Source organism: Ixodes scapularis, unplaced genomic scaffold (assembly GCF_016920785.2).
Source record: "Ixodes scapularis isolate PalLabHiFi unplaced genomic scaffold, ASM1692078v2 PGA_scaffold1__304_contigs__length_218370807, whole genome shotgun sequence".
In the NCBI taxonomy this organism is placed as follows: domain Eukaryota; kingdom Metazoa; phylum Arthropoda; class Arachnida; order Ixodida; family Ixodidae; genus Ixodes; species Ixodes scapularis.
The window spans coordinates 35,188,336-35,203,546 of record NW_024609846.1 but is presented as its reverse complement, the minus strand read 5'-3'; the positions used below and the strand labels follow the sequence as shown (position 1 = coordinate 35,203,546).

Here is a 15,211-nt window from a genome sequence, read left to right as displayed (position 1 = left end):
ATATATATATATATATATATATATATATATATATAACGGGCATGGTGGCGGGAGGCCGAAGGCGTGGGTATAAAACTGATAAGAAAAAACCCTTAGTGAAAACAGCAACAACGGGCGATTTAATCTTCGACGTTTCGGTCGGAGTCCGGCCTTCCTGACGGAGGCCGGACTCCGGCCGAAACGTCGAAGATTAAATCGTCCGTTGTTGCTGTTTTTCACTAAGGGTTTTTTTCTTCTCAGTTTTATATATATATATAGATATTTATATATAATTAACACTGTATTTTCAATTGCGCTCATACCATCAGAATTAAATGCCGATTGCCAGGCAAGCTTTGTTGATGGTGTCTGTTGGACCAATAAAGGCTTCTGTTTGTAGCTCAAAGACCTTCAACAAATTTTTTGTGGCGACTAATGTACCATCGAAACGTTTTGATGTTGCCCGAGTGAAACCATCAGGACATCTCGACAGACTATCAGAACGCAAAATGGCTGATGGTGCTTCTCATGACATCGTGCGGTTGTGGGAAAAACTGTACTATATTCGGGAGGTTCCAGCACCGTCGTCGCACATGCGTGAATTACATTCCGTGGGTAAAGCTGACACCGGCGTGGCTTCAAAACATGGTGTTCAATCTGTTAAAATTCGCCTCAGCAAATGTGCTAAAATACTCCAAAAGTACCGAAGAAAAAAACATACCAATAGACTCAGGTATGTTTTTGAAACCACAGTTTTGTTTTAAATTGTCGTATTTTCCGTTGGTGAAACAATTTGATGATCACATTTGTATGTCAAGTAGATCATGTGTACACTCTAAGTGGCAGAGAATGTACCGGAAAACGCACTTTGCTTGATAGAAAATTCATTTATTAGGCGTACGTGCACTGTGAAAAAACGTTTGCGAGGAAACACGTTTGCAAAGCCGCGAATGCGGTAATATGAGGCTTACTGCCTTCTCGGGCCGACAAGGCTTAGTGTGTTACACGCTGTCACCCGACGCCAAAAAGAAAATAATAACATGCCATAAGATAAATACAAACGTTTTTTCCAGGTTTCTACGGGGACTTCGGAAGGTACTCAAACACTTCGGACGTTCCTTTTTGAAATTATAAGGGGCTCAGAATAAATTTCACAATTGACCGTAATGGAATCTTTGTCTTCTGCCGGTACATATGTGTGATTAGAAATATATACCGACCACCAGGCCATCGAGCCATTAAGCCGTCAGATGTCCAAAATACGACAGACCATCACACCATCAAACCATCACACCATTGAAACATCACGCCATCAAACCATCAATGTCCCGAAACACGTCAGATCATCAGCCTGGTGGACAATCAGAAGTTTTCCTGATGGTTTTTATGATAGGGTAGATTCCGAATTGTTTTGACAGTAGGCACTATTTCCTCCTTGAAATGAGTAACTCTAATTTTTTTTATCGTAGGTACAAAGCATTCTTTATCCTCAAATACCAAAAATAATATTTTCTTCATTTAATTGCGACGCAACAGTAAAATAAAACTTATAATAACATACAAAATGGCGTGCGCATATGACTCAGTATTTATTTGTTTACCTTCGTTACATATAGTTTAATGGAGAAACAGCGCAGGGATTTGGACATAGTAGAAGACAGAACACAAACACTGCGCTAACATACAACTGAGGTTGATTGGATGTGACACGCGTATAAATACAAAATTTGCCCGGAGCAAAACCGAAGAGGGAATACGACACTCAATCAGAACGAGACGTGTTCCTAGAGTCATCTGCGCGCTCAGCTGCTCTCCGATCTACAAAGGGCCGTGCTCTCCTTTGACGAGACGTCAAGTGACGGCGCACTGACCCATTCTGGCCCGGCTTGTCCGATAGCGTGCGCTTCTATAATCTTCCACTCGAGCGTGTCCCTTTGCCAACTGATGACGGTGCATGTTTCAAAGGCTGGAGCACATCCGCAGTCGGGGCAGTGTACACCATGATGCCCCCGCACAAGCTGCGACACATTATACGTATCTTAACCGCTCATTAAAACAACGTTTTGTCTGCCCTATTTATTTACGGCGGCACGATAGGGGATAAAAAACATCACTTCCACAGTTCATGTCACAGTTTGGTTTTGGTTCTTCTCAGTGGAAACTTATTTTTCTCTTACGTCCGAATTCACCTTTTGCACATCCTAGAATATTTTTTTAAGAGCCGATAAGACCACACGAACACCGATTCGTCGTCCCACTTTATTCAGATTATGGCAAACCTTCTGTGGGTACAGTAATACCGTGATACTCGTTTTTTTATGTCAGCATCTTTATTGCTCTCGATGCGTCTTCTCTTCTGTAGAGTTTCTTAGACCGCAGTTAGAAGGTGCGATGCGTCGCCTTGGTCCACGAGTCTGAAAACTTGATTTTTAAAGCTGTCATTGAGCAAGTGGAAGCAGACTAGTATAGCATTTTTCAAACAAATGTTGATGTTATTTTTTTTTTACCAGCTTAGAATGTGATGATAAAAAGGGTAGGAAAGGTGCTGGCTATTTGAGGCTCTAGGCTCAAATAGCCAGCACATGCGTGACGGGTGGCAGTGGAGACTGAGGTATAGAAAACATATAGAACCATTTACCGGTAATTCGTTGATGAGAATGACCGGGACAAGGCATTCCCTGAATGTTTCGAGAAAACCAGAAATTTCATCGTCACACTCTAGAAGCACAAAGAAGTCATATACAAACCTAATTATCTTCTTTATTTAGCTTTAAGCTTCACGTTTCTTAGATAAATGTCTGTCATAAAATGCGAAATAGATTTTGCTTAACACGGGAGCTAATCAGGAACCGGTACACATGCAGTTCATATAAATGAGACTCCCTTTTCCAAGTGAAAAAACGCCAATTTTAGGTAAAAGGTTAAAAGCTCTAAGAAATGGATTATGTTTAGTCCGCACTAACCTTGAAAAGCTACGTATCCCCAGCCGTCAATACAATGTTTAACACATGCTAAAAGCACCGAGTGCGGAATGGAGCAGTAAAAAATCTAAATGTCAAAGTGTACAGGCAACAAAGCTTTGGTCCGAACATCGTTGAAGAAAGTCTACTTCTCTTCTGGGCTTTTTTGCCTGAAAGGAATTGTCAGTATAATACGTTCAATTTTGTTTGTTAAATTACCGCCTGCGATGTTTGCCAGATTTAATCTTCCGGCACTATTACACATAGCGGATTGTAGTTTTTGTGTTTTGTTTGACAATAATAGATAAAGATTGAGGCTTTTTTTCCTCTTACAGCTAGAGAAAGTTCATATAGATTCAGCCGTCTGCATAGTTTGCGTGCTTCCGTTTCCACTTTTCAAAAAAAAAAAAAAAACGTTTTCCCCAAAAACAATGTACGCATCAGCGAACATTGATTCTCCGCAAAATAAAGCGTTAATTGTCCGATTTAAATTCCAAAATGTCACGATTGATCATTACCATATTAAAAAGCTGTAAGTCATTTTCTTGTACATTAACTGTGAAAATGGCAGCCGACGTAGGCCTTCAATATATAAAACTAAGTGGCGCAACTTGCAAATAAAAAAAAATAGAACGGGTCCCGTTTCTTTAATAAAATTTTCAGAAAATTACATAACATTCTAAATAAGATTCGGGCTAATTTTTAAACTTTGGCATCAGTTTCATATTGCTAGTGATTCAATTGGTTGGGGGCTCAGCATTCGAGATTCTGTCGTTTATTTTTACAGTAAGAAACAACAACAACAAAAACCTTGTAATTTTTTTTTTACGAATTGCACATAACACTGGGGAACTGGTAACAAAGCAGATTCCAGAGTACATCTGCCTGCTTATGTCTGGAGCGACTTTAATGAAGGGAGGGCAAATGCTGTCTCCCAACAGTCGGAAAAAATGATTTGGCGCGACTTAGCAGTTTTGACTGTCTCCAGCATACTATTGGGTAAGTGAGCATTTTCGTTGGGCAAGTAGCAGATGCCGATCTTGCACTTTATCAAACATTCAGGCAGAATATAAGCTCGATTCTTAGAATAAATCAGTGTTGTTAGAATAAGTTATGTAATCTATTTTCAAACCAGGATTGGGTAACGTTTTAATTGATTGTTTACTTTTATAACGACACAGTTGCACGAGACATTTGATCATTTTGAAAGTATTTTATAAACCAGTAAACCTTACTAATTTATCATACTGTCTCCCTTTATTAGCATCACGGGCTACGAAAGTATTTTTGACATCGAAGTTTTGGCCGTTAGGAAAGCGTGTGTTGTATATTCGTAGGATGAGAAAGTAATCACCAGAATAGTAACCAAATGGAAATTGCATCTGAGAAACTGCCCAGCCAGGAGCAGTGAGGAGAATCAAGCGAAATTACATAAATCCAAGTGGAGGCGTACCATATGTCCACAACCTAAGATTTGTAACCTTTCTGTCACATCCAAAGAAAACTTTGGCTTGATCAGCGGGTTTTAGACCATACTTCAAGCCTAGATTATCAAAAAGGAATTAGTCGCTGAAAAAAAACGAAAGACAAGAAACGTCCACCCTTTTGATAACTCTAACACCAAGTGAATTCGGAAAACATATATATATACGTATGCTCATCATAAAATTAATGTATTTTTGGGACACAATTACCACAAGGGCAAAATGAATTTTCACGAACAAGGGTTGCATAACAAAGGATTTTGTTAGCAATATATCCCCGTCACGACTTGTGCTCCACTGCGGCCTGAACGGATTCAGTGCTATCTGTAATCCTCCCTCATTTCCTCATCTTTTACCCTACACATACAGGAGTTTTGCTTACCAGCTTAGATATCCTCCTGCTTTTCTGAGATATTAAATTATTGCGGCCACTCGAAAACTGGCCAGCACTTTATCGCTATCAGGCATTATATTTTAGAGCTGTTCAAACTTTTTTGTTAATTTCTTATTAAGGGTACCTAAATCCCTGGGTTCCACAGAAACAATCGTTAATATATCAATATTCGATCAATCGATCAGCTTTCTTTTTTAAAATAAATTTTACTTTACCCAACCACATAAATGGTGGCTACCTCGTACCTTCCTGAAGCCTGTTGACAGTGTTGATTGTGTCGTTTATCGATTAGAATCCATTATCAAAAGAAGTGTTCAGGCTTGCGATGTGTAGGCACGAGGCCCCTACACAAGAGCACTGCTCTGTTGTACGATAGCGTGAGACGCGGAAGTAGTCACCGACCCTCCTCTCGCTCGCAAACTGATTCTGAATGCATGGCATTTTAATTTCCGATCAGAACTCAAGCAATTTGATATTTTTTAGGCTTCTAGTAAAAATAATACATAAATAAAACAGCGCTAATGTATGAGTAGCATGGACTAGCATCAAGAAAACCCCAGGGCCACTGTCTCCGGTAACCGAAAGCAAGAGAATACACTTCTGTAAAGCGCGCATTATAAAATGTATAAATAAGTGGACCATACTAGCGCACGCATTAAAATCCTCGGGAAGGGTAATACAGCGATACACGAACTCATCTCTGGTTGCCACGTGTAGTTTAGCTAGCACGCTCGCTAAATGGCGCTGTTATGTAGGGCGTCAAAACTGGCGTTGATCAGACGAATTTTCAATTTGACCAAAGCCCAATTTTCCTTGATATTAGTTCACACAGAAAGAATAAAAATACACTCAAATGGACGAGGTTACAGACACCCACAATTCTTTCAACGAGCAAAGACACATTGATATCATGCCCATCGCGATAGGAAAACCTCATTGGTCACAGAGGAATACAAGGACGACAAAAACACTAGAAATATATACTAGAAGACGATAAATAAAGTTGAATTTATCTCCCTAAAAATAATATTAAACAGACGAGAATTGAAGGAGGCCTTTTCTATGATAACGCGGGCACTTGGAATTCCAGCTCTTTTGTTGGTAACGACTACGAAGGTACTTAAACATTGTGCGTGGCATACTTGATTTCAAATGCTTCAATCACTTCTTGCCCATACTTGTCCTTGTGTGAGCAAAGCACTGTAGTGTTTTCATAGCTAGGGGTGAAATCAAGGAAGGTGCGGTCATGAACAACAATTGGATGGTAAGTGTCAGATGACGCCTGCTTGACGTTTAGAAAGTGCTCCCTAAGGCGAACGTTCAGGTAAAGTCCCGTCTGGCCGATGTATATGGTGTCGCAACACAGCGGAATAAAAAAATTGGCTTTTATTGGCATTTAACATATTTGTTGGAATACTTGATGGTGCATTCTGGTGACGACTTTTGTTATTTACCCTCTGGAACATTTGTTTTAATTTCATCCTTCATGGGAAGACCATCTTCGTTTCGGACAGTCCAGCTAGACTCTTCAGGGGATGGGCGGTGTTATGCACGTATGGAACGCAGGCTGGGCGTGTGTGTCCGTGTCATTTGTTGTTAGATGAAGGGCGTTCGGGGGCTGTGATGTGACGCTTAAGGGTACTACGGAGGCCTGCTGGGTAAGGCGCTTGGAGCAGTCGGCCATGCAGACGTTGGACAATTGCTGATGAGAGATTACCTTCGAATGGTTGTGCACGCCCGCACCTGCTATGATAGCACCTCTAGCTATGAAAGCAACACAGTGCTTGGCTCACACAAGGACAAGTATGGGCGAGTACAAATTGAAGCATTTACGATCAGGAATGTCTCAGAACCTTTGTTTTCATTATTGATAAAATAGTTAAAATTCCTAGCACCAGAGTTATTATGGAAAAATCTTCTTAAATTTGTTTCTCTTTTTTTTTTTTTTTTTTTACGGGGAGATAAATTCAGTTTTCTTCATCTTTTTTGGTATGTTTTTCCAGTATTTTTGCCGGCCTTTAATTTCTTTGTGACCCTATAGGTTTTCGTAATGTGATGGCCATCACATCAATGTGTTGTTACTCTTTGAAAGAACTGTGGGTATCTGTCCCTCGTCCATTTCAGTTTATTTGATTCTTTCCGGGAGAACTACAGTTTATACGACGTGCTCTGCCACGTGTACTTCCTTGATTCGTTTCTTTACAACATTGCACAAAAAAAGTTCAATGATATTCAAAAACAAAGCTAAAATAAACGAGTGCCCTAAAGCAGTGTTAAAGCTACAGTTCCTTTTTGCGGTTCTATCCAAATGTTATTGGGGTCTAGTAATCAAATAACTAAGTTTCTAACCTTTTAGCGTGGAGTATATTGCTCGAGTGCGTTTCGGTAATGGTTACAGCACTATTTAGAATCAGCAGATAGCAAATTGCTCCACTGTGTTAGAAAATAATAGCCTAACCTGAAAATAAAATGCGGAGATTCAATTCATTTCAATTCAATTAATTATTTATTGCCTTCATTGTTTTTGAAATTCAAGAAGAAACTTTCTTCTTGAACCTAAAATGTCTAGCTTTCAAACCGATATCGATAACTTATTAGTTGTCCAGTAAACGTGAAATAATAACTAAACAAAGAACAACACAAATGACACTCTGTTGGTTAAACTTTAGGAAACCACAAATAAAGAAAAACTGATTTATTTGATTTAGATCACTGAAGCTAGAAACACTGAATTTGTACATATACGTATATGCTTGAGCATGGCAGATTAATTTATCAGTCCCTCCGATCACTGGTAACAATGCGGAAGAAAATATACCAAGTTAAACCACAGAACAATTAACAAATTCTAATTGGTGTAATTCCTGGCACACTAAAACAAAAAGAGCTTGATTTTCTGAGCCGAAAAGCTTCACTTGCGTTTTTTGCGCGTTCCGATTTGTTTGTATTAGAACGTTAAAGCAACTGCCGAACAAGTTGGAAGCTACAAAAGACACTCAAAGCACAGCTTTGCTCAGAAGAGCACCGCTTTTTCTAGTGCTCGGTCTAATACGCCTCGCAAGTGGGCTCATTTTCGTCTTCTGCGCATGAGAAAGGAAGTAGCGGTGACGTCAGAACGCCGAGCCCTGATTGGCTGATCGCGACCCCCTATCTGAGCGTCGTCTGCTCCTTTGCAACGTCGTCTGCTCGCAACATCGTCTGCGTCTCTCTCACCTTTCCTGCGACTTTCAGAAGTGCAGGTCTTTACATGCGAGCTCGACTTCGCCTTTCACAGAGGGCAGACGAAATAACTCGAGCGGTACGTTGTTTTTGTCTAACAACTAGCAGACGCGCATCAAGGAGGGAATTCAGAGGACTCACTGGCGAGGTGTCCCGAGGCGCCGAGGTTTGTTTACGAAGAACCGGGAGGTGAGCGTGCAAGTTCCCTCCCAAATACTTTGTCCCTCCTTTCGTGTGCGGCGATACCCCCCATTCTTTAACAGCGTCGGCGGGTTGGCGCAGTTGACGACGTCTGCTCTACGTCTGCTACTCAAAGCGATGGCTGCTTTACCTTTCCTGCGTCTGTCGGAGATTCACCGCTTTTTCACCGGCAAGATTCACCGTTGCCTCGGGAAACAAGGAGATAACAAGAGGAAGAAATTGACCTCTTAATCCAAAAGTGAGGTCAGCGATCAAAGCATAACACGGGAAGTGTTCACAAGGGTCGCGCGGGCATATTCCATTCAGCACGCCAGCCGGTCGTGGGCAGACGGTCGCCGAGACCGGGAGTGCCTGCTAGATCTAACTGCCGTTCTCGCTTGGTCGCGTTCGGTGGAATCATGGCCGTTGGAGCTTTTCCCGGGCGTTTGTGCATCCAGCGTTCTTGTTCGTCGTGGTCTGTTTCAAGTACTTTTTACTTTTTCTTGCTGCTTGAAGTCGGGACGCGTGAGAAGCGCACATAGAAAAATAAACGTCCGTGGGTCGTCGCGACCGCGACGCTGTCGGCCATGCTGATTGTAAGAAGTGCGTACGACAGCTTCAAAGCTGTCCTAGGATTTCGTCGTAACCTGCGCAAAACTCGCGAAAATTTCGTTTCGTGAATACAAATTTGTTCTTAAGTTATGGCTTACGCATATTTTTGGCGTAAGATCGTTTCCTGCGACTTACGGAAGTTGCAGGAAAGGTAAAACAGACGCAGACGACGTTGCGAGCAGACGACGTTGCAAAGGAGCAGACGACGCTCTGATAGGGGGTCGCGATGAGCCAATCAGGGCTCGGCGTTCTGACGTCACCGCTACCCCCTGCGCAAGAAGCAGACGAACTTGCCCTCCGCATATAAATCCATCTTGCTTGATGATTCTTTGGTGTCAGCATATAACAAAAACACATAGAAAATAGGTCGACAAAAATAACATAAAAAAGTACTTCGCTGATTTTATTTCGTGGGAAACGTTTGCTTTGAATTATCATTGTAACAATGGTCTGAAGAACATAACTACTTAGACGATGTTTCAGACGATGTTAGAAAACCTCAGAACGATGTGCAAAACGCTACCCGTCTCTCGTAGGTTTCGCAAGCAAAATGATGTAGTGGCTCTCGATGATGTCAAGGTAGTTTGCAATTAAGCTAACCTTTAGATTTAATAATTGATACGTTATTACCTGCAGTAGTTTTACCCCGATTATGTAGAAGGTGTTATTTTGTTAAATACGCCCTTTGAGAAAGACCATCCCGGCATTCATTTTATGCCCTTTGTCTAATGCGAAATTCGTTGTTTACTAGAGCCGTTTTTTTTTCTTTTGTCGACTCACGACCACTGTTGTCCACTGGAGGGCTCGATGCCGCAATAAGCAAGCAGGTATAAAGCCCTCGGAAGTGAGCGGCATGTCCCGAAAGTGGCATGCCGCTCTTCCAAGTGCCTGTTCGAACAGCGTCCAGGGTGCTGGATCCCTTCATGTCATCTCAAGAGAGCCGGTATATTTCGCAGTAAGAGCGCATGCAGGTTCGAGAAGTATCCGGGGAAGCCATTCGATGTCAAAATTTTTAAATTCTAGTTCATCAAATGTATATATATATATGTTCCACGTTTAAATGACTTATTTTCGGTATTTAATGAAAACGAGTTTAATAAAACCCACTCTAAGACACAAGAACTCATTGCTCAAACATTCGACTCGATGATCCGGGAAGCCCAGCGGACGCTCGACTTCCGGCACGAGCATCAAAGTTCAGGTGGCTTGAGTTGCGCCTGGCTCGGTAAGCAGCTATCCGCCATCCAGGCCCCTATTCGCCATTTTAAGTTTGGCAACAAGTTCAGTGGCTCCATCTATTGGGTAGCCCAGGAAACTCATCCGAGTCAAGCACATTTGCAAATTTTTTACTGGTAATTTTTTGATTATAACAGTGTATTAAGTGTGGCAGTGCTATAAGCTACCATTCCCAGAAGATAGCGTGTATATTTGATGTACTGCTACACCCACCATCTAGTTCAGATCCGGAAGTGATTGGGGGCTGTTTGCGCACTGGCGCCACCACGTTTCACCTTACGCCACAAAGTGCGAATAGTGGAAATCAGTGCTGGCGGCTCGCAACGAAAATCCTTTTTTATCCGACTCACGGACGTGTCTTCACGTCTCGGTTAAACGCGATCCGTCGTGTCTCTATCTTTGTACTTTCAGGTTCCTTCGTAAATATGCGGTTGACCTAAAGGTGAAGGTTGCAACCAAACGGCGAAAATTGATCCCATTCTTTCAGTATTAGTGTTTAAAAAACAAAACAGTAACTCTAATGCAAGGCTAATATTTCTCTAACAGTCGCGTTTTATTCAATCACAACCATTCAGCCAAGACATTAATCGGCACCAAACAAACCTTATCAGGTGTTATGGTTGAAAAAAATGGTACATAAGGCGAATCAAAGCATAACGCAATGTACAGTTGACTGCATGTTGTGTGGGCATTGGCAGGTTGCACGTCCCTCAGTAGCATGAAGGTTTTAGAGTGTATAAGGAGAGCTGTGTTGAACACTTTAAGACGCATAAAGCCATTGCACCCGTTGTTGCAGTTCTTGCGCCGATAGCAAAGTAATTCAGCTGGTAATGATAGCGCAACAGATATTGACGTTTATTGTTTGAAACATTTATACAGCACAAAGCAAGTAGGCATAATGCAAATCATTGAAATGCCGCCACGTGCAATAAAAGTTCATAAACTTTGAATAACTAAGCAACGGCTAAATAAAATTTGTTAGAACATGGGCTCTGTGTCACCAAGCATAACTACGCAGTATCATATATGAACTTAACTTATTAATAAAATCATTTTGCACCACTCAAGCAAGCAATAATGCAATCAGCTCGCGTGCTAAACTTGTATCCCACTTATAGACTTCAAGGGCTTTGCACAAGGCTTTCTCATTGGGCTAATCATTGACAAAACTGCTACAGGCGTTCGCTAATTAGACAACATTATATGGACGCTACTTATCGATAAAAATGTGAACTTCTCTGTTTTGCCAATGCATTTTTTTAGCAGAACGTTAAAGGTACGATGCAACAATTTTTCGACCTGGACCAAATACCTGTATGAGTACACCCCCTGCCACCGTTTATAATAAAGATCTAAAAATGAATTTTACCGGCGTGTGTTAGTTTTTAAAAATGGTAAATACTGAAGTTTTTGGCGCTTTCAATATTTCAAGTTACGTGTACAGTGATCTAACTTGTGGAACACCGAGGGCCCACAGTATCCGCATAGGTTCTGGGTGTCTGGCGTTGCCCATCTATTCACAGTGAGAAACCAGGCCACAAAAAAAAAGAAGAAAACTGTCCCCTTGAAATGTAAGGAGCGAACACGCATGCCCATCAGCGGCCATTATTCCTCGCCTGTATGCTTCATTTGCTGCAGAACCAAACATAGGACGTGGTACTATGAAGGGTCCATGCTAACCTTCAAAAAGAAAATAGAGCGAAATTGGTACACAGACCTAGGCAGAACAAGGCGAGAACATTCACGAATTCATGACAACAACGTCCTTTATGAACAAGTAAAGAAGAAAGCGTAAATATTCTTTTAGTACAGATGCTTGCAGATGACTAGTACGTATCTGGTGGGGCTCTATCATTGTTTATAACGCCTTTAACTACCACACTAGGCTCAGTCTTATGAGGAAAAAACCGAGGCAAATAAGTCCGCAAGCCGTGTGCAATTTCGTCGTTGCACAAAACTCTGTCAATTTTAAATATATATCTTGTTTTCACAAAACATTTCGTCCACACGCTGTGCGCCACTTTCCTGGTCATTTCGACGACAAAACCGTTTAACAATAAAAAAAATATTTCACGAGATGGATGTATTTTTTTGGAAGGAAAATTTAATTCCTCGGTCTTCATCTCAGATATGTATCCTTCGAATGTGAATGTTTATGCCGCAGGCGTAGGTTCACCTTCCTCGGTTTTCAAAACGCACGGTAGAGTTTTATTCTCAAGAGGAAACCTGGCATTGACTCAAGATGGATCCTCGCTGCCTGATTTTAAAACGCCTTGTCCTTTATGAAGGTTTCTCCGCATAGTTTGACCCGTACAACGAAACAAAATATCTGAAAAAATTGGAGTCCTGTTACCATTTGCTCAAATAACATTATTATAACATCCATCTAATTAAATTGTTTATGTGGAAGGTATTGCAGGAATATTAGGTTTAACTGAAGGATCGAGCACTCAAAGTATAGTGAAGTGATATTTATTACCCGTACCTTTAGTTATATATTGCTAATCTGCTGCATGCCTGTATTTCCCATCTTCGCTTCAGTATTCACGTTGCAATGAGCCTTTTCTCCTGATACCTGGATACAATATATCCTGGTATATCGTAATTCATAAAAAGAAACTTAAACTTCTGTTGCTGTTTTTGGTGGGAACGTTTTGTGTATGAGGGTGGTTTAAAGGTGTTGTTTCGTACGACAGAGAACGTTATTCAACCCTATACTTGCATCTTAACCTTTAAAGTTTTGGGATTTTCGACACACTGAGATGTAGATTCATTACCAGTAACATATTATTATTGATAAACAATATTAATCTTTAATTTATTTATGAACGATATGTCTGGATAGACCATACGATAATGTTCAATGGATGCTTTAAAAAAAATCTTATCACCGAAAATGGAAATGTAAGGTCAGCCATAAGAAACCATAAGACGCGCTATAGCCACCTAAAGATTAATATATGCTTTCAAAACTATAGAATCTCGACAATTCAAACTTCTTCAGCTGACATTAGAAACTATGTGTCTCGGAGCTATAGACTCGCGACCATTCGCTTTCCTTTAGCGAGCGATAGAAAAATGCAGGTATTTAATGTTATAGATTCGCGACTATGCGATGTGCCGTCACCGGCTGTAGAGTGGTGTATGTCTACAAATCCATGGACACGCTATCTTTGAATTTCCTGAAACCAACTCAAGGGTGTTTAATGTCACCAAAGCTATAGGCGTCCGACCTTTCACTGTGCTTTAGCCAACTATAAAGGCATTTGTATGTCTCTACGGTTATAGACTGGCGACCATTCCACATTCTTTAACCGGCTCATTGGTGTTTTATGTTGCTTAGGCTATAAACCCGTGACTTTCTTCTGCGCACTGCAGAGGAAGGGAAGTAGAAAAGCTTCATTAATGCGCTCGCTCGGGGCGATACTTTATATAGCCAGTTCAATGAACCGTACGTAAGGCCTGATTAAGTTACGGGCTAAGAGGGCTGCAGCCCTGGGGCCCCGACCCTGGGGCGGCCCCACGCCGTTAGTCGAGGAAAAAAAAAATAAATGTAAAATATCTTAAACAAAAATTAGAAATTCAAAATAAATGTAGAAAAATATTTTGACCGCATATGAGAAGCGAGGTTTGACGAAGACAGTGGCACTGCAAGCGAAACCAAATAACACTTTGAGTGGCGAGTTTCTTTTCCTAATCAGTTTGCGCTTGGTGTACAGGAAGGCTCGTTACATTTGACGTGTGAGCGGCCCCTCACGCTACTTCTCCACGTTCTTTTCAAAACGGTTTTAAAGAAAAGGAGTCGCAGAGGTGCGCCCAGCCTTCTGGTCTTTTCCATCTTTCTTTCAAAAATAAAAGGGAAACGTCATAAATGTCGGAGTCCTTTGTGCCATGTGGGGAATGCTTCCTCTATAACAATGCGTTTAAACTGTCCCCACATTTTACAAGCCAGATGAAATTCCTTCCGCCATCGATGAAAGGTTACATATGGGAGCATTCTTTAGAATTTATGAGAAAGAAAAAAAGGGAGAGCAGACTGCGCTGCAAACAACGGATAAACGACATTCTTAGATACTTTTCTTCATGTTCTTGCCACTGATGTATCGATTTTTTTTTTTAAAGCAGAGAGTGAAAGTCGAAAGTAGCGAACCAGATCAGTTATTATTTTTCCCCAGTCCCTTTTTACTACGTTGGTTTGAGTTACGACTCATATGGGGCCAGTTTGGCGCAAGCTTGGGCCAGGCATAAGCCAAGTTGGCTCTAGCTTGCGCCAATCTGGTCCAAGCCTGGGCCGAGGAAGTGCGCTACTGGGACATTCCCTTTAAACTCACAGTCAAAATGTAATGTCACAAGCATATAACTGGGGCGTCTACGTAAAAAACAGGGTTTAAAAAAGAGGTAAGTGAGAAAAGCTAACAAAGTTTAAATATGTAACCAGTTGTCCGAACACATAAAAAAAAACAAAAAAACTCTGCCATCCGGATCATAAAAAAGTATAAAAACTGACTACCTGCCAAGGGAACTTGCCTGATTGACCGGTTTGCCTGCTCTGTTCATTCCCACTTACTACGACGTGTGAGCGCCTGCCGCGTAAATGTTGGTATCGCCAGCTCGACAGCGGCGGACATAACGTGGAAATGTAGTTTTAAGGTGTTACATATGAGGACAAGAGGTGAACTCCTGCACACTCCTTATTTCTGAGAGTGTAGGCATCAAAGGGAGGCTTACGACACCATTCGGCACAATTTGCCGAATGGTGAATTGTGCCAGGAAGTCCTTTTATCCACCTTTTAATTACCTAACACCTCAACTTACGGTGCAAAGGCTAAACTGACATGTAAGAAATAAGAAAGAATAGTTTTAATCGAAGCTACTCTTCAAACCCAAAGGGCAGTGAGCAGGAAGCACCGCCATTGGCTTTCATACTTCGTTTCACATTAAAGCCCGACTGCAGCCGACGGTACTCTCCAATGCAGACAGTCGAGCAGCGCAACATGTGTATCATCTCGGCGCTCGTCGCCTCAGTGCGTTTGCTAACGCAGGCTAAATCAATCACGCACATAAAGAAAAGTAGCGGAGGATCAGGGAGCAATGCCCTCATTGAGCGTGATTGGTTTAGACGGGGGACCGCAAATGCACGTTTTGGA

At 41.5% G+C, this 15,211-nt stretch overlaps 1 protein-coding gene across 1 annotated transcript in view; it reads left to right on the top strand.

Annotated features, from left to right (window-relative positions):
* Positions 1-3,889: 3,889 nt before the first annotated feature.
* Positions 3,890-15,211, top strand: part of LOC120844655 (chymotrypsin-like protease CTRL-1) — a 56,079-nt gene continuing 44,757 nt past the window's right edge. Inside the window, exon 1 of the mRNA XM_040216531.1 lies at positions 3,890-3,938. Within this exon, the coding sequence (XP_040072465.1) occupies positions 3,890-3,938 (49 nt within the window). The remainder of the gene's footprint in view (positions 3,939-15,211) is intronic.